At 36.9% G+C, this 25,257-nt stretch overlaps 1 protein-coding gene across 16 annotated transcripts in view; it reads right to left on the bottom strand.

The window, feature by feature from the left end:
* LOC135205702 (uncharacterized) overlaps positions 1-25,257 on the bottom strand; it is a 1,031,110-nt gene that overhangs the window by 385,700 nt on the left and 620,153 nt on the right. For 15 of the 16 annotated variants that reach the window (XM_064236823.1, XM_064236798.1, XM_064236782.1 and 12 more), the window contains 2 exons: positions 19,061-19,131; positions 16,862-17,063 (listed from right to left, as the gene is read on the bottom strand). In XM_064236823.1, the coding sequence (XP_064092893.1) occupies positions 16,862-17,063; positions 19,061-19,131 (273 nt within the window). The remainder of the gene's footprint in view (positions 1-16,861; positions 17,064-19,060; positions 19,132-25,257) is intronic. The other variant, XM_064236698.1, reaches the window with a different exon arrangement.

Raw genomic sequence — 25,257 nt, 5'->3', positions numbered from 1 at the left:
AAGACCGCTGAAAGGGTTAAACTGCCGAGAGGATATTTATTGGGTCTTACTTTCGTCTCTACTTTCTACTTGGAATTATATATCATATATATTTAGAAACGCACACACTATTATTTGTAGTATAGATATATATATATATATATATATATATATATTATAAATATATATATATAATAATATATATATATATTATTATATATATTGCTTTAAAAATCACAGTAGAATTCTTCGTGACCTTTCCCATTAAATAAGCGAATACTCAGACTTTGTCAAGGAACGAATGAAATACAGTAGGAAAGAAAGTTTTCAGGTAAACAAAAAGATCAAGAATACCAAATGGTTAATTGTCAAAAGGGTAAAGATCAAAGAGTTAATCCAGGATTATCGGATATCACACAGTCATAAACTTAAATATAGATTTAACCCTAACAGAAACTACAACCTATCCGTATAGTCCAAAGCATGTCAAAACTGAATATATTATTTTTGTTGCTTATATTTATCTACAACTTTTTTTTTATTATGAAGGCATCGAATTTAAATAAACCAAGACTTAAATTTAGAACATTTCCATTATTTGACTTGATGAAACGAGATTCAATGATATTCCCTTAACTGTACCAAACGTCATTTTTTGTACAAAGGTTTGGCATGGCTATGGGTAATCCCCTTATCTCCTATCCTTAGCAATATTTACATGGAATTTTTTGAGACAAAACTCTTACCAAGAATTTTGCCCCAAAAAGTAATATGGTTTAGGTATGTGGATGCTATTTTCTCTATTTGGCCAGTTCACGAAAATCTCCAAGAATTCCTTAATAATCTCAATAATTTAGTCCCTTCTATAAAATTTACTGTAGAGGAAGAAAGAAAATCTAATTTGAATTTTCTTGATGTGGCATGGAAAAGAGCTAGAAAAACTTTATGTAATTAATGACAAACTTGAATTTAGCAAGCAAAACAGTCTAAAATTACCCTATGATGAAAGGTTTTTAGATATTCCTAGAATTTTAAAGCTTTTTAACATAAATGTTGTTTTCAGTAATTTTAATGTCAAGAGTTTAGTAATCAAAAATTCTCCTAAAGATCTTCCGGGCTGCATATATGAAATTCCTTGCAAAAGGTGTAATAAAGTCTATTACCGGTAAATCTCTTTCACAACGTCTCAAAAAGCGCCAATATTCTGTGAAAACTGGGCAAATATCGAATAATCCCATGTAATGGCACAGTTAAAAGGAATATCATTGTATTTTGTTTCACCAAGTCAAATAATGGAAATTTTCTAAATTTAAGTCTTGGTTTATTTAAATTCGATGCCTTCATAATAAAAAAAAAGTTGTAGATAAATGTAAGCAACAAAATTAATATATTCAGTTTTTATCCGATAATACCGGATTATCTCTGATTTTTATCCTTTTGACAATTAACCATCTGGTATTCTTGATCTTTTTGTTTACCTGATAACTTTCTTTCCTACTGTATTTCATCAGTTCCTTGACAATGTCTTAGTAAAGACGTTAAGCGCTTGGATTCTGCCTAGAATTTTCCTGTAGTATTCACTTAAATATATAACTACCCTGTGGTAGGGGTATAAAAATACTACCACCGTAGGTCCTCCGTGTCGTAAAAGGCGACTAAAAGGAAGCTGCTGCCTTGCAGTCTTACTTTTTTATTAAAAGGCTAGGCCCACCACCAACAATTGTGAAAACTGCTGCCTTGCAGTCTTACTAAGTAAAAGGCTAAGCCCACCACCAATAATTGTGAAAACTGCTGCCTTGCAGTCTTACATTTAAGTAAAAGGCTAGGCCCACCACCAATAATTGTGAAAACTGCTGCCTTGCAGTCTTACATTTAAGTAAAAGGCTAGGCCCACCACCATATTGTGAAAACTGCTGCCTTGCAGTCTTACATTTAAGTAAAAGGCTAGGCCCACCACCAATAATTGTGAAAACTGCTGCCTTGCAGTCTTACTAAGTAAAAGGCTAGGCCCACCACCAATAATTGTGAAAACTGCTGCCTTGCAGGCTTACTAAGTAAAAGGCTAGGCCCACCACCAATAATTGTGAAAACTGCTGCCTTGCAGTCTTACTTTTAAGTAAAAGGCTAGACCCACCCACCAATAATTGTGAAACTGCTGCCTTCAGTCTTACTTTTAAGTAAAGGCTAGGCCACCCATAATGTGAAAACTGCTGCCTTGCAGTCTTACTTTAAGTAAAAAGGCTAGGCCAACCACCAATAAATTGTGGAAAACTGCTACCTTGCAGTCTTACTTTCAAGTAAAAGGCTAGGCCCACCACCAATAATTGTGAAAACTGCTGCCTTGCAGTCTTACTTTTAAGTAAAAGGCTAGGCCCACCACCAATAATTGTGAAAACTGCTGCCTTGCAGTCTTACTTTTAAGTAAAAGGCTAGGCCCACCACCAATAATTGTGAAAACTGCTGCCTTGCAGTCTTACTTTTAAGTAAAAGGCTGGGCCCACCAACAATAATTGTGGAAACTGCTGCCTTGCAGGTGGACTTTTTAGTCAAAGGCAAGGCCCACCGCCAATAACTGTGTTTGATGACAGCAAGGGCACGCGATCGTAAAAACCTTTTTGGCAAATAATAAACCATGCTTGATGTTGCAGGAAGGAACACGTGCTTGAAAATAAAATCCAAGTGGATTTTGTGATAAATGTATATACATATGTATATAATATAATTATACATATATACATGTATATATATATGTGTATGTGAGTGTGTGTGCGTGAGTATGTGTATGAGTGTATATGTGTGTGCACTGTGGATATTTAACGATCCTAAAGAGGATGGAAAGACAGGTCTGGTGGAATGGGATTCCAGGAAATCGAAAGCCCTCGGATGAACAAGCAAATGAAATGAGTGTTTGCTGTAAGGTTAAGGGTGAAGATTTGTTTCAGGCTCCGATTCCCATTTCCTTCGACAATCATTTTTACTTGACGCACATAGGATCTACTGCACTTGTAAAGTAAGCGATAGGATTCTCGAAAGTATGAAAACGTGACCAATAATAACATTGTTTGTAAGTCGTACCATTATTCTAATTAGTCCCTGGAAGTTGAACTTTAACAGCTACTCGTATTTCGAAACTACAGGCTGGAAACTGGCAACTATCCCATCATCGTAGGGGAAGAAAGCAAGTTGCCTCGCACCTCCCGGGTATCTGCCCGAGGTATTCTGTGTGCTTGGTCCAGTCAACAGTTCTGGAACGATTATCTATAATTTCTCAATACATCCTTCTGAAGTTCTTATCTACCAGGTTACACGGAGGGAGGGTTTCTTTCCTAAAATGTATTTACTATGAACCATTCAAAAGTAGTACTCAACATAGAGTCTCATTTTTTCTCAAAACTTTCAACAACTTTGTAAAAACAAGCCTTCGGAATTGTCGGCACAAAAGGATTAGGGTTGAGGAACGACAGGGGCCGCAGTTCCTTCCCGTTAAAAAATATTAAATAAATAAATAAATAGATAAATAAAATAAACTTCTGCCCAACAGGAATGCACAGAATGGAAAGCTTTAATTATTAGTATCGCAAGCCAGGGCCAAAAATTTTATTATTAGGAAAAGTTTAACAATAAAATAACGAACTCGCAGGAAGTTAGGAAAGTAGGAGAATTTTCTTTAAGAATATCTGCGATATATATATATATATATATATATATATAGTATATATATATATATATATATATATATATATATATATATATAAATATATATATATATATATATATATATATATATATGCGTGTGTGTATGTATATATGTATATATATATATATATATATATATATATACATACATACATACACATACACACAAACACACACACATATATATATATATATATATATATATATATATATATATATATATATATATATATATGCCTTGGTTTCTCCGAAATATTCTCCCAAATTTATCATCATTAAAATACAAACGTAATACGTCGTTCCAAACCAATGACAACAAAGTAACGTGTTTGCATTTAATTTAGGAAGGCAAAATATTAATAAAGAGACACTATTTGCATTTAGGAAGGTAAAATATAATAAAGAGACATTACTTAAAATATATATATATATATATATATATATATATATATATATATATACATAATGATATGTACATATACATATATAGTATATATATATATATATATATATATATATATATATATATATATATATATAGAGAGAGAGAGAGAGAGAGAGAGAGAGAGAGAGAGAGAGAGAGAGAGAGAGAGAGAGAGAGTTGTATTCATCTTGAACTTTCTAGAATTCCAAAAAGCTAATGAGCCTCAAAAAGCTTAAAGTATGTTCTAAGATTGTCATATTTCAGTTGTAAAGTGAACACACCAAGTAACTGTACAAATTCAATTTGTAACATGTGACCTTTTCCACAAGGATATGTTTTGTTGGCCAAAACAGTTATCAATTCACGGACAACTATGCAACTGGTAAGATGACCTTATTTGAATTAAAAGAACGCACCAGTCACGAATCTAAGATTATTGCAAAAAACAGAGATAGAAGTTTCTTCTCATTGTAATTAAGTGAATGTTTTTAGCTTCTTTATAATGCAAATAGTGTCACTTTGACGTGAATTTAATGACAAATGTGATCTGAGATCATCTTCTGGATTTCATCTTAAAATTATCTTTTTGTTTTGTCTCCATGTGCTAACGTTTTAGTGCCGGTTCATTTTTGGTTTGACGTTCAATTGGCTCTTTCCTAGTTAGTGGACTCATATTTCTTGGGGCCATTATCTTTCTGATATTCAGTCTTTTGTCATGTCTTTACGGTAATCCCAAACGGGCTTGTACTAAACACGCCGTAAAGGTGAATAAATACCGGGTTAAAACCCTCGGGGGTCACCCTCTAGGATGATCCGTTAAATTGTCCACAAGGGTGTTAACGCGCGGTTAGTCCTATCCGCTGTTTTCTTTCTTCTGTCATTCTTGTCTAGCATGACAACACTGGAAGAATAAAGACTTTCATGAAAATTTGTGTTCCTCGTGCCAAAATGAACCATTTACAAGGGTTCCGAGAACCATGCCAACTACTCAACTATCAAAACTACTTGGGTATCCGACACAACTTCCTAAGACAAACAACCGACACAATTTCTTCCTAAGACAAACAAGGAGTTTGAGAGGCTAACGAAGGCGAAAAATCTTACCATCCTTGACGGATGAACATGTTTCTCCTGATCCCTTTTTTAGAAACTTGACGGGATGACGGAAGAAACGATTCATTCTAAAACTGGTCTAACCTATTACTGATAAACTGAAAATTCAAACAAATAGAAAATGAATCCTATGCGACACTGAAGACAGCATGCATTATTTTCGACTTCATTACACTGTCTAGAATGATTTTACTGTGGTAAAATTATAATCATCAAAGAAGTTCAACTTGTAGACAAGCATAAAAATATATTGCCAGTTACCAAATCACCGAATCTTCAGACTTGCGGCACCTAATCGTGCCTACCAGATGACAGGGATTAACTGTAGCCTACTAAAATCAAGTATCACTGTCCACTTTGGAAGTAACTGCAACAAAAAATCTCACAGTCGCTTTACAACTGGAATAAAGCTTATTAACCTGCAGTTTAATGACAGCAAGCAAAATATTCAAATGCCAAAATTTCTTTAACTTTGGCTCCAAAATAAATATGCAAAGGACACTGATATGTAAAGGGAAGACATGACTGAACTCTTGTGGTGTGATTCAATAAATGAATAGTAGTTAACTTCATAAAAGCCTTATATTTATTTTATATCATCGCCAAATGTCACAGCAAGAGTGTGGGTCAAATTTTGGTCTACTCATCTAAAACCGATTATTACAAAGAATAGTGCTCAGCCTCATTTTCCAAACTTTCTCAACACTTGGTTGCGGAAATCATGAGCATCTCCAGCAACTTTCATAGATAGGAAAGTGACATGTCATCAACAAAGTACTAAACCTACTTCTACGTAGGGCAGTTACATTCAAACTGTAAAAGCGCTACACCGTACTATATTAAATAAGTTTTCAATGAGTATGCTTCAAGAAGAATATTTAGATGGCACGTCCGGTCATATTCATCACGAAAGCGTCCTAACTCCGGAATGGAAAGAAAACGCCTCGAATCCAGAGACGAAACCGGCAGGAGCAGTCGACGTGCGAAAGCGTCCGCGGAGCAATGAAGGCTCTCGAGGGCAATGCTAATCGTTTCCATGTCGAGCGATCGGGACAGAAAAAGAACTTCATCCACCAAATGACATCGGAGAGCGGCCACCCGGACCCTTCGATGGAACAGACAAGGCACACGAAGACCGACCGTTCAACAGCCTCTTCATTTGTCCAATCAAAACTTCTTGACCTTCATTTCAACACTTACTGTTCGTGAAAAACTACATTATTAAAGATTTTTATCTCCTGCGTCACCTATGTTACAATCACAGCAGCGAAGAACTCACACTCAGCTTCGTCAAAGGAATATAGAACTTTAGCAATTGGCAATTAAGATATGCTATAATATTATTAGGTAAGTTCCTCTGACAAATATTGCCAGCTGAATTATATATATATATATATTTATATCTATATATATATATATATCCTATATTTATATTATATTATATCCAGCTATATTATATATATAGATTATATATTATATATATATAGATATACCACATATATCTATATATAAATATGTATATATATATATATATAGTATATATATATATATATATATATATATATATATATATATATATAATAGAGCCAGAGAGTTACCGAGAATAGCTTTTCGATCTACAGTATTGTCAATAATAAAAACATAGGTTCAGTGTTTGTCATCTATCTGCTTTATCCTATTACTGAAGAGGGCTATTAAAGAATGTTAGCTGCAGTAGTCTCAAATGTATCCCATTTTGATGTAATTACTGTAATACAACAATGATTGCACAAGCCCTTCTTTGGTTAATTTCAGGACTAGATGCTTTTAAAACGGTAGATGCAGGCAGTGATAACCCATCTAGTGACCTTTTGATTGATGCAGATGTCTGATATTACCCGAACCTACTAGCATCTAATCACATCCATCGCACTTTCCTTCTTCTTAAAAGCTGATTTTTACTCTTGAAAATCAATTCCATGACATTCCTAGATACTTCATATAGGCAATATCGAGGAACCCTTAAAAACTGAAGTAACGATAATGAATAATGTCACCGGCGTGTTCAGAGAGAAAGGCCGGTTTAGACGCGTCTCCCATCACATCCCAAGCCGAACTGCTCATTTAAAGAGAACGAAGTCGGGTTCAAAATTCGATGGGCAACTGCTCAAGAATTCAGTTTCGGTTGTCGTGCGCCCCAACATAATGCTTCTCCTAGCATAAGTGATCCAAAAGTATTGCTTCAAATTTCCTGACGCACATCACATGCAAGGAGGAACAAATAGGGAATTATCCAGTTTTCCCGAAAAAAATAAGTAAATAAAAAGCCATTTAGGAATGGAATGTAATATAAAATTGAGGCCATGAGGTCATTCAGCGCTAAATGTGAAATTGAGGGTAAAAAGGTTTTAAATGTGTCACAGGAGAAAAATCCTGGCAGCTAAACTATTTTACAATTGTCAGGAGAGGGTGGACAGCAAGATGGAAGAGAGAGAATATGCATGGAGGTGCAGTAAAGGAATGAAAGGGGCTGCCGACTGGGGCGAAAGGGAGGCTGCCAAGAAGCCTAAGGAATGCATAGTGCATCCCATGAAATGCACTGACAGCATGACGCCCTTAAGGGGTGAAAAGCCTTATACAACAATATCATTGTAATTTGTTCTAAATGAGGAAACCTACAATCAACCTCGTAGGGGGGTAGTGCCGTCAGTGCACTTCACGGGCTCACTGTAGGCATTACTTAAAGTTCTTTGCAGCGTCCCTTTGACCCCTAGCTGCAACCCTTTCTATTCCTTTTACTGTATCTCCATTCACATTAGCTTTTTTCCATCTCGCTATCCATCCTCTCCTAACAATTAATTCATAGTGCAACTGCTTTGAGGTTTTTTTCCTGTTGCACCTTTCAATCTACTACTTTCAGTTTCCTTTACAGTGTTGGATGACCTCACAGGTCCCAGTGCTTGGCCTTTGGCCTACACTCTATATTTCATTCCATTCCATTTCCTAAAGGGTGAACTAAACGACTCGATGAAAACCCTGTCATTTGACAAAAGAAAACCGAAGCCTAAAATGTCGAGTGACAAAAGTCTAACCATAAGATGCCATCAACAGTTGTGTTGTTCATTTGAGCTCATTCAGGATAATACTCAAGGAATGAAAGAAAAGTCTTCTTGTTCAACCTAGCGTTGCTCTCCAGATCAGAAGTTGAAGTCAACCTTTATTTACGAGAAATACTTTTCATTTCGAAAAAGAATTGTGATAGTTACCAATATTCTCGTTATTCTGAGAGCTTCATCTCGTGGAAACCACTTCTCATCATAAACATGACAGCATCAGAAATAATAATAAATAAGGGGGAAATATCTCTTGTCTTTCACAATGCAAACTTCAAGAGCAAGGTCTAATTATTTTCACCTTCACAGAACACAGTTCCTAGAGCCTTGCGAATTTCCCTTCGGGGTGGGACGAATGATGCACTGAATCACTTAATTCAACACAGACTAAAAGAGATAAGTATCAAATGACAGATTTCATGACGCTTTCCCTTTCCGTTGGTCACCATCTTGAGTAAGAGGAGGCGGAGCAAAACGTACTTTCTACGAAAATGAACGGTAACGTCTATCCAAGTCTGGATAAACTGTAGCGAGAGCTTTTTCATTAATGAGTGATGATTACTGGGCAACCTAACGTCATCGTTCGAGAACTTTGTTGTGAAAGGCGAATCTGTCAGTGACAACTCGCACAAGAAGGACATATTCGACTTCAGCCGCAGAGACTGGCTGGTAGAAAACTCAGCCTCTGGCTCCTGGAAGTTCTCGTTTCGCCATGACCATTCAATAATAGTTACTGCACCACAGTTATTTCTGTCTTTACACGGAGAAATAAAAAATAACTTCATCTAAATCAACACTATTACTACAATCATCACTAAAACTAAAACTATTACCAAATCACACAGTATAGCCTCAATATTTTGCCCTTTGATCTACAACTATCAGTAGATGTATGTGCGTCTTTTCAGGATTTTCTAAGTTTGTTTAAAAGTTGATCTTTAAACCCTTCAATCTCGACACTTATCTCAAACTACTTACTTTCAAGTAAACTTTTACAGATATCGACACCACACCTGTTTAAAATCATTCGCTTCGCCCAAATGGAGTTCCTGCTACCCTTGATAAAGAGTTCTGGAGGAGATCAATAACTAAGACCATAAATCAGCCGATCACGTATTTAGTCATTCAGTCAATACGAGAGAATATTTAACAAGAAGTATTCTTCTTCCCTGTACTTCAGTCACAACGGCCTACTCTGCCGAAAAGCTATTTATTGCTTCTATTCATGACATGCTTTAAGAGCTGACACCTAAGTCTCTTATAATCTTTTTAGAAAGCTCACAGTGGTACTTTTGCTCTCCAACAATGGTAATTATGACTTATTATTATGTTTGGCAATCTTCTATGAACTCTTATTCATTTTCGGGTAACAGCTTTCGCTTTCAGTACCTGAGCTCTCGTAGCAGTGTAGGCTACCAGCTCTGAAGATCACAAGCATCCAGATTGAGTTGATACGTCACGCTGTCAAACAGTCTTGCACCACAGGCCTTCTCTTCCTTTACAGTAATACTGCATGACCTTATTGGTGCTCATGTTCATAAGACCAAGTGAGTCTGCAACACTACTTCAGCGCGACCCATTTTTCACAAATATTCATATGATGTAGATACTCTGCAAGTTAACGCCCTTCTACACTTTGCTGCATACGAATGCCTACACATTTTGAATAATCATTATATCTCGGATACATTTACTTGATCAAAATATCTCCGTGGCCCTTTGGGGTGAATTTGCTAACCCCATGATTTCCCAATGTTAATGTGGCATACCAAGGCCGACTGATTACTAGATACCTTATTCAGTTTCGGTAAACCGAGGCACAACGGATATATATATATATATATATATATATATATATAATATAATATATATATATATATATATTATATAATATATATTATATATGTATATATATATACATAGATATATATTATATATATATATATATAATATATATATATATATATATATATATATATATATTTCTATAATTCACTGAAAAGCGCGTTCAATGGATGACAGAATTAAAAAAACACTTGTTTGTCTTTTGGTTATTTGCTTAAGAGAAGTTAATAACTGTTTCGTCACTTCCCTCCTTACACTTTGCCCAAAATATCTACAGAAAATAAGAATATGGAAAGGAAGAGAAGATAAGATCGCTATTCGTTCCAACGAGCTTCGTGGCCTATCTGACGGATATAAAAAATGAGTCTATGTTTTAGCTGATGATGACTTGCTTATCGGCCAGCTGGAGGTACGCAAAGCGCCTTCGCACTTTGCCTTTTCATCAAGTTTGATTAAATTCTTAATATCTGAATTTTCATCCGTTCTCTTTCTGTTCTGTAACTTCTATCATTTACAAAGACCTAAATCTTTCGCTGCTATCCGATATGCTTTCATTTTCATTCGCTAAGGAAATATGATCGCTTCAATGTCTCCCATTGCAATCAAACAGAAAATAAAGAGTTCATGTACATAAATGCATATGTGAAAAGACGCTTGTGTACGAGTTCGGATATACTACTCTTTATGCACACGTGTACACAAACATGCAGTGTTGATCGAGATAACAAAGGGTTTACATTACGGGAGGCGTTCCACTATCGATCAGTGACAGATAATTGGAGCTTCCTCCTCCTGTCCACATCGCTGGTTTCATTGAATGTGCGCCTCGTGTGTTTTCTTTTCATTGCCTCTTTTTGTCTACCTATTTACTGTAATCCTCCAGATATACTCTGTCAGTCATCTGCGCTTTACTTTTTAACAGACGAACATCGCTGTTTTAGGAATGAGGTATTAAATTATGGAACAACCAAATGCCCCATGACATAAATACGAATACTATTCATGAGCAGGTGAATTGGAGGGGCAAGATTGGGTTTTTTTTGGTGAGGACCAAGAGCAAGAAAAACCTGTCCTGTACAAGACCCAAATGGAATACCGAATAATATTGTGTAACAATGTACAGTACAAATGTAGGAGGCTGAGTGAGCGATGCTAGGAAGATCCTGAGGGAAGCTGGCAGACCCACTCTCTTATGTCATAGCCGGTAGGTCTACATGAGGCCAAGAAATAAAGCCCCTCCACAGTGGTGGAGTGGAATTAACCCAAAGTGGGGAGCAAGGTCAAATTACCTTTGACCCAATCCAACCAAGTGGAAAACGGAAGAAATGTGCACCACTAATGTGACAATATATTCCCTATTCAAAAGAGGACAATATAAAACCTTAGCTATGTGATACCAGGAAAACCAATTGAATTCAGAATGCAGATTCAGTACTCCTAGTCATATGATGACCCAGCAAAGATTATGAAAAGTTGATGTTTCAAACAGCAATATACGATAAAGGTTAGGTATCACTCAAAGTATTAAAACGAAGTTTCATTGGTAGTGAAAAAGAAAAAAAATAACACACACACACACACAGGTAAAAGTTAAGGCTAACTATCTATTGGCTGTCAGAAATAAGGAAACAAAAATCGTACCACTCTGAAAAAAAAACGAGATTCAGCTGAAAAATATTAAAATTATATACCTACGACGTCGTGAGGATAACTGAGAGAGAGAGAGAGAGAGAGAGAGAGAGAGAGTACTGAAAAATACTGCACTTTCTACTGTGAATTCTAAAACCCTGAGGATAAAACGCTGATGGTGTATATTAATAGGAAATGTGTCATAAGCAAAAAAAAGTTTTCTATCGAACCTAAAATCAGAAATTTCAGAGCCTAAAAAATATTGGAGTCGACAAGAAAAGATATCTGAAAATGCAACGTAGAAGACGGCCATATGTCAGCAAGATGAGGAAAAACTGTTGACAGTTTTGTTACGTAAAACAGAGGCCTATATATAAACCATACCGCTCATCCGATCTGTATTTCTGCAGATTAACAGTTTTTTCTATATAGACCTACGTGAAGTTTTGGAGCCTCATAGCACCTCCATTCTAGACCTTGGAACCGTGGTTTTGATAATCTGAATCTACTCTACATAGGATACTGTTCACAAACTGTCATTTCTGGCCCAGTACCTCAAGAGAAGTTTTGAAATGACACTACGTATCTTATTTTTCACCATTTTGCAGTAGAAAAAGTCGAAAATGGTAAAAGTTTACATACATTTACACACATACAGACGCCGGAAAACCCACGATGAGGAAAGCTAATTTGAACGTTCAGCTCTGGTGATCTAAAGATGATAAGGAATTTATTTTCAACTATGGCAATACATTAACGGCACAATTTAAGAAGGAGGCTGGTATATTGTATAGAAATTACACTGTCAAATTTCCATGTTGGTAAGAGGAGGAACTCGTATACAAGTAATAAAAACAAGAAACAGCTAAGCATCTGTTATTTCATCAATGGATTCTTCGACGATCCTAGCCGTATTTCCTATCAGAAAGAAAGAATAGAAGAATGCTAAGGGCCTCATAAGCTTATAATACTGCAGTTACCAAAGTACGCAATGGGCTTATGAGTTAGAATCACCTTTGTTCACCTATGTCGTTTTGTTTATTATGGTTTAAGAGTCTATTTCTCATTAGAAGTAAATGGTTTTTTTACAAAAAGGAGAAAAATTTAATCTGAGTTTATTTTTTAGGTCAGTAGACTTTATCCGTAAAATCCCAACAAATTGCAGCTTGTACAATCATTGTCAAGAAGCCAAACTAAAACTTTCGATTACCTTGGTACTAAATCCGTTCCTTCATTTTATTCAGTAAATTTTGCAATCCTCTTTATCAAACATAATATTCACTGAATTAAACTATGAAATGGATTTAGTACAACGGCAACAAAAAAATCAGTTTGGCCTCTTCACAATGAAAATAGAAGCCTTAAAAATATTAAAATATTTAAGTTTTCTCTTTTTGTAAGAAAACCATTTACTTTTAATGAGAAATAACCTCCTTTAAACCACAATAAAATAAAAACATGTAATAAAAGTGATGATTTTTGAGACTCATGTTCCCATTGTGTGCACTAGGTAACTACAGGAAAGGAGTTGGCCAACCAAGAACTGACGTCGGGGACGCAATTCAAACGAGAAGGAATATATATGTGTATTTATAATATATATATATATATATATATATATATATATATATATATATATATATATATATATATATAATGTCATGAATTGGATTAATTTTTTTTGCAACGTGCAGTATCATAATGCAGAGAGGTCTATATATATATATATATATATATATATATATATATATATATATCTATATATATATATATATATATATATATATATATATATATATAGACAGACACCTCTGCATTGTGACACTGCAAACAAATTAATCCAATTCATGACATTACTGGAGAACAAACCATTTGCCGGTCAGCAGAACAATGAAACAGACACTGGAAGTGAAATCGATGATAGAGGCCGACATGAGAATGATGGCTGGATGACATATAGGACCTAAAAAGCTCTCATCCAATGCAAGCAAACCTATATGAGAGTAGGTCAGAAGTAATACACTAGTGGTTATGAAAACAGAAAGGGATTGTGTAACAACAAGATGAATATAAACCAAATTTCGGAGTTGAGTGTTTCCATGAATTCATCAAACAAACAAGCAGCACGTAACAGTCCACAGCCAAGGACGTCCAACTTCCACGGAGTCCCTCATTTATAGAAAGCCCTGAAATCCTTTTATTTCAGAATGCAGCTCTCATTTCCTCACTGCTTCCTCCTAAATCTTCCTCAGACAATTCCATTTCAGGCTTCTCACATCTGTATACTCATGGTACAATTTTCTCGAAACACTTCTCTAAAGAAGAGAGCCAGCAGTTTAACATCAATCTCGCTGGCTATTTCAAGGATCTGTCATCGGTCTTGTTAAGTGCTAAACTGTCTTCTTTTCAACTGATTACTAGAACTGATAGTCCAACGTCAATGCACGCTGATACTGAGCTAGTTTCTATTACGTAAGGTTATTTCTTAAAACTACATCTCTAGTTCTATTACATAAGGTTATTTCTTAAAACTACATGTCTATTAAACTTATTTATCCATCAATTAGTTTCTGAGAGTTTCCTACAATCAACGCTTTCTTATTCAAGCTGAATCACGAAAATTGCCTGAATTATTGCATTATGGGCCTACCCCAAATCATTTGACATGACTGCCTTCAATACAATTTTTTTCTAACTTTATTTCTTTGCAACATGCCATCGAACTTCTTAATTGTGCACCGCTAATATATATGTAGTATTGGATGTGGATACTGTACTCCTGTAATATCATTTCCTGAACCCTACTGCTTATTTTTAAAACGATCTTCAGTCCACATCTGTTCTTCCTGTAGGACCTCTTTTCAAATGATCATCACAATAATAATGAACTTTCTGGCAAAATAATTTTCTGAGAGGTTCCCCCGCCCCACATTTAGCCGGGTATAATCTCTCTGAAACGCAAAGACCTCGTTGTCACTTCGTTTCACCTAAAGTGAATGATGTCTACGCGACCAAATTCAAAATCCTTCGCATTTTCCAAAGCATGAACAAACAACCTATGTTTTACAATGAACAAAACGTTTACTTCACCAGCCGATGTCACGTAAAGCAGAAACAGATTTTGACTAAATTTTGACATTTTAATTATTTGTGAGTGAGAGCATTTGTGTTTGAGTGCGCACGCACACATGCTTGCTGGCAAGAGATAACAGTAAAGTGTGTTGGCCCTACCATTAATACGGAAAGACTTCATTTTCCAAACATTCTTAACATCTACTCGATTCTCTTTCAACGGATAACAGCGTTTCCTCTCTCTACGCAAACACTACCATCAATTTTTCGATGCTGCCTGACTGAAGAGACTCCAAAAGCTTAACTTCCATTTTGTTACGAGAAAATCGAGACGCCCGAGTCGGCAGTGATCAAACCCCTCCGTCTGCATTTCTCTGCAATCAGATTTGCTTCCTGAGGCAAACCGTATATCGGTCTTTCTTTGGAGTTGTTACACGAGTAGGCAGACTATCAATCACATCTAATAAACGTGATCAAGTTACATATACTTAATTTAATAACAGGATAATCATTTGTACATTACCTTTTATATAAAATTAAATTGTGATTAATTGTATATATGTAAATGTTTGTGTATGTACATACGTACGTACGTATGTAGGTGCTATGCATATATATATATATATATATATATATATATATATATATATATATATATATATATTATATATACACGCCACGTACGTACGTATGTAATTGTGTATATCTATATAATATATATATATATATATATATATATATATATATATACATACACAATTGTTCTGTGCAATGGTACAATTACTAGAAGGAGTGACAAGCTTTCAAGGACAACCAGTCCTCATTATGAAGTATCCATGAAATGACGGAAAAGGTAGGCCAGATGTGTATTTTATATGAGTGTGTTGGCTTCAGACGTCGGCAGTTGCCAAAAACTGTTGGCAGAAAGGCCACAGAACAGACTGGGAAAACATGACTTTTATTTGCAGGAATACTAACAAAAAGGCAAGACTGACTGTAGAGAATGCCTTTATAACGTGGCCTAACGATGTCATGGCAGGCAACACCGGGAATGTATTCGAAGACAGCATCTCAAGGAAAATCATATAATCCACAACAGAGAAGAAACGCACATACGCAAGACACGAACACCAAGAACAACGTGCCGTGGGCAGAGAACGGTCAAGGTCACGAGGGAGGAGCCAATCAGGAGAAGCTGGGTCATGAAAAGATCAAGAAGCCGCCTCACTCATATAAATACAGCTGGCCTCTCACCTCTTCCTTCGCTCATTTCTTGCATACTTGATACTGAGGACTGACTGTCCTTGAAACCTTGACACGTTTTGGAATGAATAACTCCACTAGATACCATACAGTTTTAATGAGGTCCTTCTAGTGTATGTATGTATGTATGTATGTATATATATGTATATATATATACTATATATATATATATATATATATATATATATATACATATGTGTGTGTGTGTGTGTGTGTATGTTTACTTACGCCATAAATTTTGTGGATAGCAACCACCAAGAAGGAAAGGTCCATGACTATCTGTTTCTTCCATACATACAACCACCCACACCCCGAGACAGACACATACATGCATACATACATATATGAGTGTGTGTGTGTGTACACACATATATGTGCGGTCTTCCCATAAAAGGTTTGAGTTGCATATAAGAACTCCAACCAAAAATGTCAATTTCACAGAGCATGTGCTATTTGCAGATGACCTGTTATTATTGCAAGAGACATGAAGACCGATTAATAGCGAAGATCTTCAGCCAAGCGTAATGAAAACACGAACCATAATGCTATCTTCTTAACACCCGATTTTATATTACCTTGTGTTATTAACACATAAAAAAAATGCATAACACACTGAGTCTGCCCTTCATATAAAATGTAACAACAGTTTGTTCAACTACGTATATGCTAAATGGAACAGTATGTACATGTACATCTACTGAGAGAGAGAGAGAGAGAGAGAGAGAGAGAGAGAGAGAGAGAGACTCACCGTTACTGTCGCTGGGAAGAGCAGAAGGCGGGTAAGGATCCACAACCTCCTCAGTAGTGGTCGAGCGATTAAGGTTGGACTTGCGCTTATTGGATTTGTCTCGTTCTTCCCCTGCTGCTCGACGGCGCCCACTGCGCCCATCGCTGCCACTCAGAGTGGTGGAGTCTGCAGAGTCGACCCCTACTCCTCCACGTAACTCACCCTGAAAAGGAAAGCGGTTATGATTATTCTGCATATGGAATGCAAATGCAATCGCCGAAAATCTCTCTATAAAAAAGGACCATACGGAATTCTCACAAGATTTGTATTCCGGACCAGGAAGGACCCCAATATCAAGTCTGACTGTTAGATATGCCATCGAAATTTTGCAGTGCAGGCATTTTCATATCTCCACATGGAGGACAAGGGTGGACGAATAGCCCACAACAAGTTAAAAATCCTGTGCAAAACCTATGAATACAAAATGACTTCACTTTCATATCTAGATACTGTACTCATCTTGTACAGAAGGGTAGGATAGAGACGTAACGATGCATCTACAACGAGGATACTACCGAGCCTCGCACGAACAGAACTCAACATATTTTTGATTGGCTTCACAAAGAAAGATGTCAAAGAATGGTGTTCTGCGAGAGCAAGTCATAAAGGAAGGGCCAACAAGAATGGAGAAAGATTTGCCTTTCATGCAAGAGTGATATTATTAGAAAGCTGAAGTAACACAAGGATTCAGAGAGCTGAGGATATATATCAGTGATGGACGTGTGACTGACCTTACAAGAGCCAAATGCATTACAGAACCCCAGTTGTCTCAGGGTACTGATCATTTTCACGCACGAAAAAATTCCATACAGTTAAAGAAAATCGGTATCATTTTTAGGCCTTTTTACTATGGAATAAAAAAAGAAATGACGAATTCTCTTCCAAAACCCCACTGTACATTAAAGCTTAAGAAATCACTAGTAGTATACTGGTAAGAAAAAACTAGCAATACCTCCACGTAACCATTTAACCAACATACACAAATTGAGAACACTTTCAATTATCAAGCAATATTTTCGAATAAGAACTTCCGGATCTACAAATGAAAGTTAAGGAGCAGGAATAGTGAGCAGTTCCCAGGAGACACTCCAACAAGAATGCGTAGAATGTCAGCACCAGCACCACATCAGGAGGCTTTTGCACATTCAACAGACCAACCTTAATCATCTCTGAAAAAAACTAATCACAACTGATGAAAAGAGACAGCAACACTGCGAGATTAAATTTACTTACACTGTCTCCATGTGTGACCTAAAGAGCGTTTAACAGTTTCGGAAGTTATGAAAGTAAAGAAGGGGGTAACAGAAAACGAAAGAATAACTAAGCATGAAATACATGCTTATGATGGTCATTCACGGGAAAAAAAAGGATATGAAATGCTCTTTTATAAAGAAACTTCTTTCGGGACGAATAATTCTTTGATGCAATGTTACCGTACCTATAACAACACAAGACTCAAAGTTCTATGATCAAAAATAATTTTTTTTCAGGCCAAGATAAAGCCATATGACTGTGATAAAGGCAACAGTCTGCAACTGCTTATTATTTAAACTACGTGCCTGTTTTTAATCTGATGGATAAAAATGATGCATATTCTACTATAATCATGACAAAACACAATATGGTCAACACAAAGGATGGCAAACACCTTGCAGTCGCACTCCACCAGAATCCACTCTCACTTGGAAATGAGTCAAGCCAAATGCCGATGCCATATGCATGGTTACAATAAAAGGATCAATTTGTAATCTTCAGAGATATGTCCATATTTTCCTCATACATTTGCTACTTTCACTTTCTCTACTTGTTCATGGTTATGATACACAATAAATTATCACATGAAAATTTCAGTTTAACGATCCTTCTCCAGAGAGTTTGCTTACCTGTTAAACATACTGACTAAATAGATGCTCAGAAGCGCATGATAGAATACTTCCATTACTTTATCCTCAATATAACTTTGTGACTCATTCCTTGATATAATTCAACGCTACCAAAAATTAACCGCAAGAACTATGAGAAAAGTGTGAGTGGCATGAGAAGCAAATGGTGAAGTCTCTTGATGGTGACATAAACGAAGGACAAGTGAGGGGACAGAAAGAATGAAGACTGAAGAATGAAGAAGAGCAAGGGCTCCTCTATGTGGAGAAGTTTCCGTACCTGATCCTGGGGCCTCTTGGTTGGTGTCAACTCGGGCGATGCTTCTCCTCGACCTCTCTCTCCCACACCTTCTGAAAGTACACAATAAACTTCAACAACTCTAGATCTATTTCTTGACTGACAAATGTTCATTCTTCAAGACCTAAAAGCTGTAGAAACCCCACCCCAAAAGAAATGATTGCATCCCTATTCAGTAGTAGTGTACATTGAAAATCTGGATCTCAAAAAGTATGCACATTGAGAGTATAGGCCAATGCAATCATATAGTCTCAACTTTAAGATTCGGGCATCACATGAAACTGCCAATTACTTCGTTATTTATGGGTTACTCTTAACAAATCTTCGTAGGCCTCTTGTATAACAAAGAACTCCACTGCAGACTTAACAGAAATATAAACAAGGTACACAGGCTTTATCATTTAATTCCTCTTATCAATGAAATTCATTGTGGAAACCCATCTATCAGTATTTGAAAGTAAGCTTAGGAAACAGGTCAAAAATATCTAAATCCGTAAAACGAGCCACGAGAATAGTTCAATTAGGAATACGGTTTCCCATAAAATCATACATAAATTGAAAATAAGTGACGAAGAATTCCCTTATAAATAGGCTACCTAAATTCACGTCTACTGTTTCGGCAAAGTAAGATAAACTGCAGTTTTATTATTTTTCCGAATAAGCCCCATTCCACAGATCAACATGGCCGGTCTGCTCTCGAGTTCTGTGTATCCTGCGATATTGTCCAGCCAATTGAGGAACCCACGCACATTCCTGGTAATAGATAAAACCTCATATTCACCGATGTTCCAGCTATTGTCTAGTCCGAGGTCTGTGAATACATATATAGGTACTTCCACAATTGCGCCGTTGAGATGGACATATTTATCAATCTGGCTAAAATCCAGAGCCAATTGGGATCGCATTATTGAAGCTTGTCAGGGACTTAACATTTCAGATATTGTATTAGATCTTGATCCCAAGAAGTGAAATGAAATATCGATTGCTATTTTAATAAGATATGTCCCAAGAAAGGCCATCAAATTTAGAACAAATGACCAGCCACGATTTGATGATACATGTAGAAGAGCCTAACATCACAAACAGACCAAATTCAACTCATGGAGACGATATCGTTCAAATGAAAATGACCATTTTTGTTGCGTATCTCCGTGCTGCGAATAGACCTCACCATACAGCCAACAGAAATGACAATAATTCCTTGAAGAGAAAACTTGAAGGAATTGCTCTGCATCATTTGTGGAGGATCAAATTTCCATCATCTCTTTGAGTCGAGGTCGTCTTCCATTCCATTGATAAGGCCGAACTACTTCTTCCAGCTTTTGAAGCTAAGCAGTCAGCTGAGGAGGATGTCCCTCTCCCTGATAATGGCCATCCTGAATCAATTCTTACAAAATGTGCATTCCGCTCTAGGAATTTAATCTGGATAATCTTGATAGCTGTGTGAAGCTCCTGATGGTTTCTTCCCTCGTTTTGAAAAAGGCTTCTAGTAAGTTGTCCCCCAAGAAAAGCATTCTATAGATTTTTATGTCGACGAAGCATCTTTGCAGATGACCGCAAGGTTAGTAATACGGTGCCTGTTCCAGAGTGTCACATCAGCGGACTGCAGTTACAACAGGCCATTTCTAATCTCCGTGTGCTCTGTAAAGGTGCTAAAAAAAAACTTATTCTTAAGCCACTATATAGGTAAGCAGAAGCTAAAGGATTGTTAGCTAGTCAATATGCATACAGGAAGAAGTTAAATGCCTGCGATGCTCTTCAAGACTTGCCATTTGCAACGGAACCTTGATAAGGGTTTTGAGTGTAGAGTAATTCAAACAGATTTCAGTGCTGCTTTCGACTTAGTAAATCACAAGGCGCTTATTTATAAACTTCAGAATCTTGAAGTGGGTCTTTGATCTACTGTTATTTTTAGTGTATAAAAGTGACAATGGCTGTCGGCCTAGAAAACAAGATTGTTCAGCAAGCCGATGATGCAACACTTGTGGGTGTAGTCAAGTCTCCACTTATGAGAAATGAAGCTGCCCTTAGCCTCTATCGGGAGATGGGCCGGATCAGTGAATGGTGTCATTGGTGGGGTATGAGGCTGAACTCCAGTAAAACAAAAACACTGTTGATGAGAAGACCTCGTACAGATTTCCCGCCTCATCTTCCCCATCAGGTGGATGGAACTTTGCTGATTGAGTCTGAAGCTGTGGTTCGCAAGGCTCATATATTTATACCTGACAAAATCAATGAAACCTATTTTAGGTCGGCTGTGCTTCCTTTACTAGAATACTGTTCTCCGTGTGGATGTCTGCTTCTGCCAGAGATTATTGATTTCTTATAGATAAAGTGACTTGGACCATCGACGGACGCCCTCTTGTTTGTCACTTTTTCATAAGCTGTATTTTAACAGATCTTTCGCATTCAAAACTGGTCCCTGATTTACTTTACCTGCTGAGATCAACCAGATTCGCTGAAGAACAGCACCAATTTGCAGTAACTTTCTCGCTGTCGAACTTCTCAGTTCCACAGGTCCTTTATTCCTCACACTGTGGACTGAGGAACAGCCTCCCTTCAGGGGATGACGTCCAACTGGAACTTCAGAAGTTCAAGCGAAGGTCCAATACATGACTACCCTAACACTTTCTCATTGCATTTCATATATTTCCATCAATTTATTAAATTATTAATCTATTTTTCTTTTGTTAATAAGTGGGATTTCTTCTTTATGTATTTTCTTTTACCTCCTTACTTTTCCCTAATGAGCAACATTTTCTTTGAAAGCTTAAATCTAAAGTCTTTGTGGATCTTTGATATACACGCGTGCCCTTTTATATCGAAAAATATCAAGCAGACACACATATCGTTTCATACCGAACTCACTTTAACTCTGGATTAAATAACACGCAAAGGGAATTATCATTGGTGAATGCTTCTAGCCCTGCCAGACTCCGAACCTTGGGCTTTGATTTATAAAACGACAAAATAGTAGACCTTGATCACTCAGCTAATTATGGGTGCAATGGACTGATGTTGAGTCTAAGCACAGAGCCAGAAATCGACAGGAATATGTATTACAGTATCATTTACTGTTGCTCCTAAACCAAAAACCCAGGTTCGAATACTGGCTGGGGTACCCTAGCTTTTTTATGATAATTATCTTTGGGCGTAACTTATTTACAAGGTAGAGTGAATCCTATTTTATATCATTACACGATATTTATAGCTTAATATGTAGTTGTATATGAGTATACACATATAAATAATATGTAGTTATATATGAGTATACACATATAAACATACATTCATGCATATGAATATGAATGTATGTGTGTGTGTGTGTGTGTGTGTGTGTGTGATACTAGTATGACTTAATGAACTGGATTCCACCAGCGATAAGCAAACGTTGAAACCTTGAAAAATGGTAAAAGTCTACGGGATCCGTCTTCCATGTTTAACTTACAATATTATTAACGGCTGCTATTTGCTTTTCTGTTACCTGTCAGCCGCTAATAGTATTAATTTCCATTCCTTAAAACATATCACATTTTTTTGGAACCTATTAAATATCTAATTCAAGGAACGACATTTTGTTTCATCACAGTCAGTTTTGAAATCAGTGACTTACAGAAACATCTGTCAGAATGGGAAGGACAACACTTCCTCGGAAAGCGGCAGGGAGAAATCTGCTCTTATTCAGAGCGATGAAACTTCTCAAGTTTCTTGTTGCTGAAACCAAGGATTTCTGGCTCCTCTAGTCCTGAACGCACACTTGATATTCTTTAATATCAAGCACTCCTTTTCCTTTGGTTCTTAAATCTTTGAAAGATGTGTCAGTGATATGGGGAAAGAACAATACAAGATTACTTATAATACATGATGATATATTATAAGATTACCTCCGCCTTAGGTCTACTCTTTAAAAGTCCAGCATGTTACTGGTTCCAGGTAGCTTGTTTTTCTCAAATGGTTGTATATGAGGAAGTTCTTGGTTGCAGTTGAACGAGCGGAATGGAAGGACGATCAGCGAGTGTTTGGAAGCAGAGCGGAACATTTTTAAGGGCTTTCAAATAAGCTGTGTGACGCTATCATGAGCAACGTTAATTAAACATCAAAAGGCATCAAAGGGCGTCATAATTATTTCATTCCAGGAGCCAGTTTTACCCTCATTATAAAATTTCAAACAAAAGCGCATCGCACAAGCACACAGGTGTCACAAGTCAAAGAAAACGGAACAAAATCCCTATCCCATATAAGGAAAATAAAGAGAGAACAGTTCTCCACTGGCATTCAATCTCTTTCGTGCCACAAAAACCCAAATGAGACAGAATGTGAAAATAAGATGATCTAAAACTGAGTTACAGCAGGTGTTCGAAGACACTCCGGTTCCTATTCGCGAGGCTTACCGAGGATCAGTCATTCCTGGACGAAAATCTGAACAAAAGCAGTTCACTTCAGCATTTGCTGCCGAATGCCTCCGTCTGCTTGATTCCAAGGCTCTCTTCTCCGAGTACGCAAATGTCGTCGGGAATGACATTGCTTCATTATCATTTTCATCGCTAACCATCGCCATATCCTCGAAGATTAACGACAAAAAAAAAAACAATAGAAAGATGAAAGTCCAAGTATATATACTAAAATACCATACTAGGCGATACAACAGGCGTACACTATACAGGCAAATATGTATTAACTCCCGCTAATATTCCAGTTCGGTTATTTCTGAGACTATACAATATTAAAAATACAGACAACTGGGAGAATTCGAATTTGTATTAAGGAAACCGCTCCTTGAAAATGAATCCATATCAACGTCTATTATTGACCAAATTGCTTCCTCAGCAACCCAGGGAGAAGAGAAGGGTATAGCCATATCCTGATGGGTCTCAGATACGATTCCACCTGAAGTCCTCTTTACCCGGAGAAGAAACAAAGAAAGGACTCATTACCAAGAGGAGAAAGGAAGAAACAAAAAAGGGCTCATTACCAAGAGGAGAAAGAAGCCATAGCAATCTGTTTGAGGAACCGTCATTCAATAAAGCCCTATGGGAAAGCTAAAGCGAATATGTACAGCCTCAACATTGAATGAAAACAAAGCTCCCAACCCTACAGCTGCAACAGCGTTGAGGCTTTTCTTGACACAGATGCAGCATTCCCAAGCTGTGAGGTCAATTCTGAACATTCTAAATACATTTCTGTTTTAGCAATGTTCAAACATTGACACACCGAATACACATTTGGTATTTACGCCCACACAAAAATCGAAGAATGTCTGAATACCCTGAAGCTACCAAAATAGGCGATGGAGTTCAATTTACTGTAAACGAATGACTTAGAAACAGCGCTCGAAGGGACTCTCCATACAAACAATGAATGTTAATCCATTTAATTTGTTATTTATACATGTGTTTAAAATGATCACTATATGTTACAATCAAAGTCTGAGAGCTCTAGCTATAATTGTGCAAATAAATACAGAGATCTAGATTGCGTTGCATTATGCCATACGATTTATGGGCCATTCGCTGTGAATCAGGCATTAATGGTACACATCTTGTCAAAATCTCACTTCCTAAAGTAACCATTAAATGGGACCTAAATAATTCGACACCAGTTCCTATTCGACCTGACATGCAGCCCATCATCATGAGGTAAGCCCAATCATTTTTGATGTATTACGTTGCTATACTATGTTAAGACCGTCTTTTTGCAAAATACCGCCGACCGAGGGGATCATGGCTACCGTAAAAGCAATGCTCTTAACCCATCTGTGGAGTTTAATAAGAATGCCAGGCGTGAAGGAAACTGCTCGAACGGAAAAGGACCGAGGAGGCCACAGGGAATCCATAAAGAATAAATGCCAGAGGTCGTGCATGATAAACGGGAGTAGTGCAGAGCAGAGAATGTGGTGGGATTCGCCTCTGCTGACAAGTCTTCTGTATGGGTGTGTGAAGAGGCTAATCTACGAATGGGGTTCATCCAAGACCGAAGTTACAGAATGGATGTAACAAAGACTTTTGTGTGCGTTATATTTTTCTGAAGTCACCCAGTGTTACCAGAATTATTTGTTTGTATGGTGTTCTTACGCTGCATGGAACCAGTGGTTATTCAGCAACGGGACCAACGGCTTTACGTGGCTTCCGAACCACGTCGAGAGTGAACTACTATCACCAGAAATGCACATCTCTCACTCC

This window comes from Macrobrachium nipponense, chromosome 11, assembly GCF_015104395.2.
Source record: "Macrobrachium nipponense isolate FS-2020 chromosome 11, ASM1510439v2, whole genome shotgun sequence".
NCBI lineage: Eukaryota > Metazoa > Arthropoda > Malacostraca > Decapoda > Palaemonidae > Macrobrachium > Macrobrachium nipponense.
This window is presented reverse-complemented; position numbering and strand designations above follow the sequence as displayed.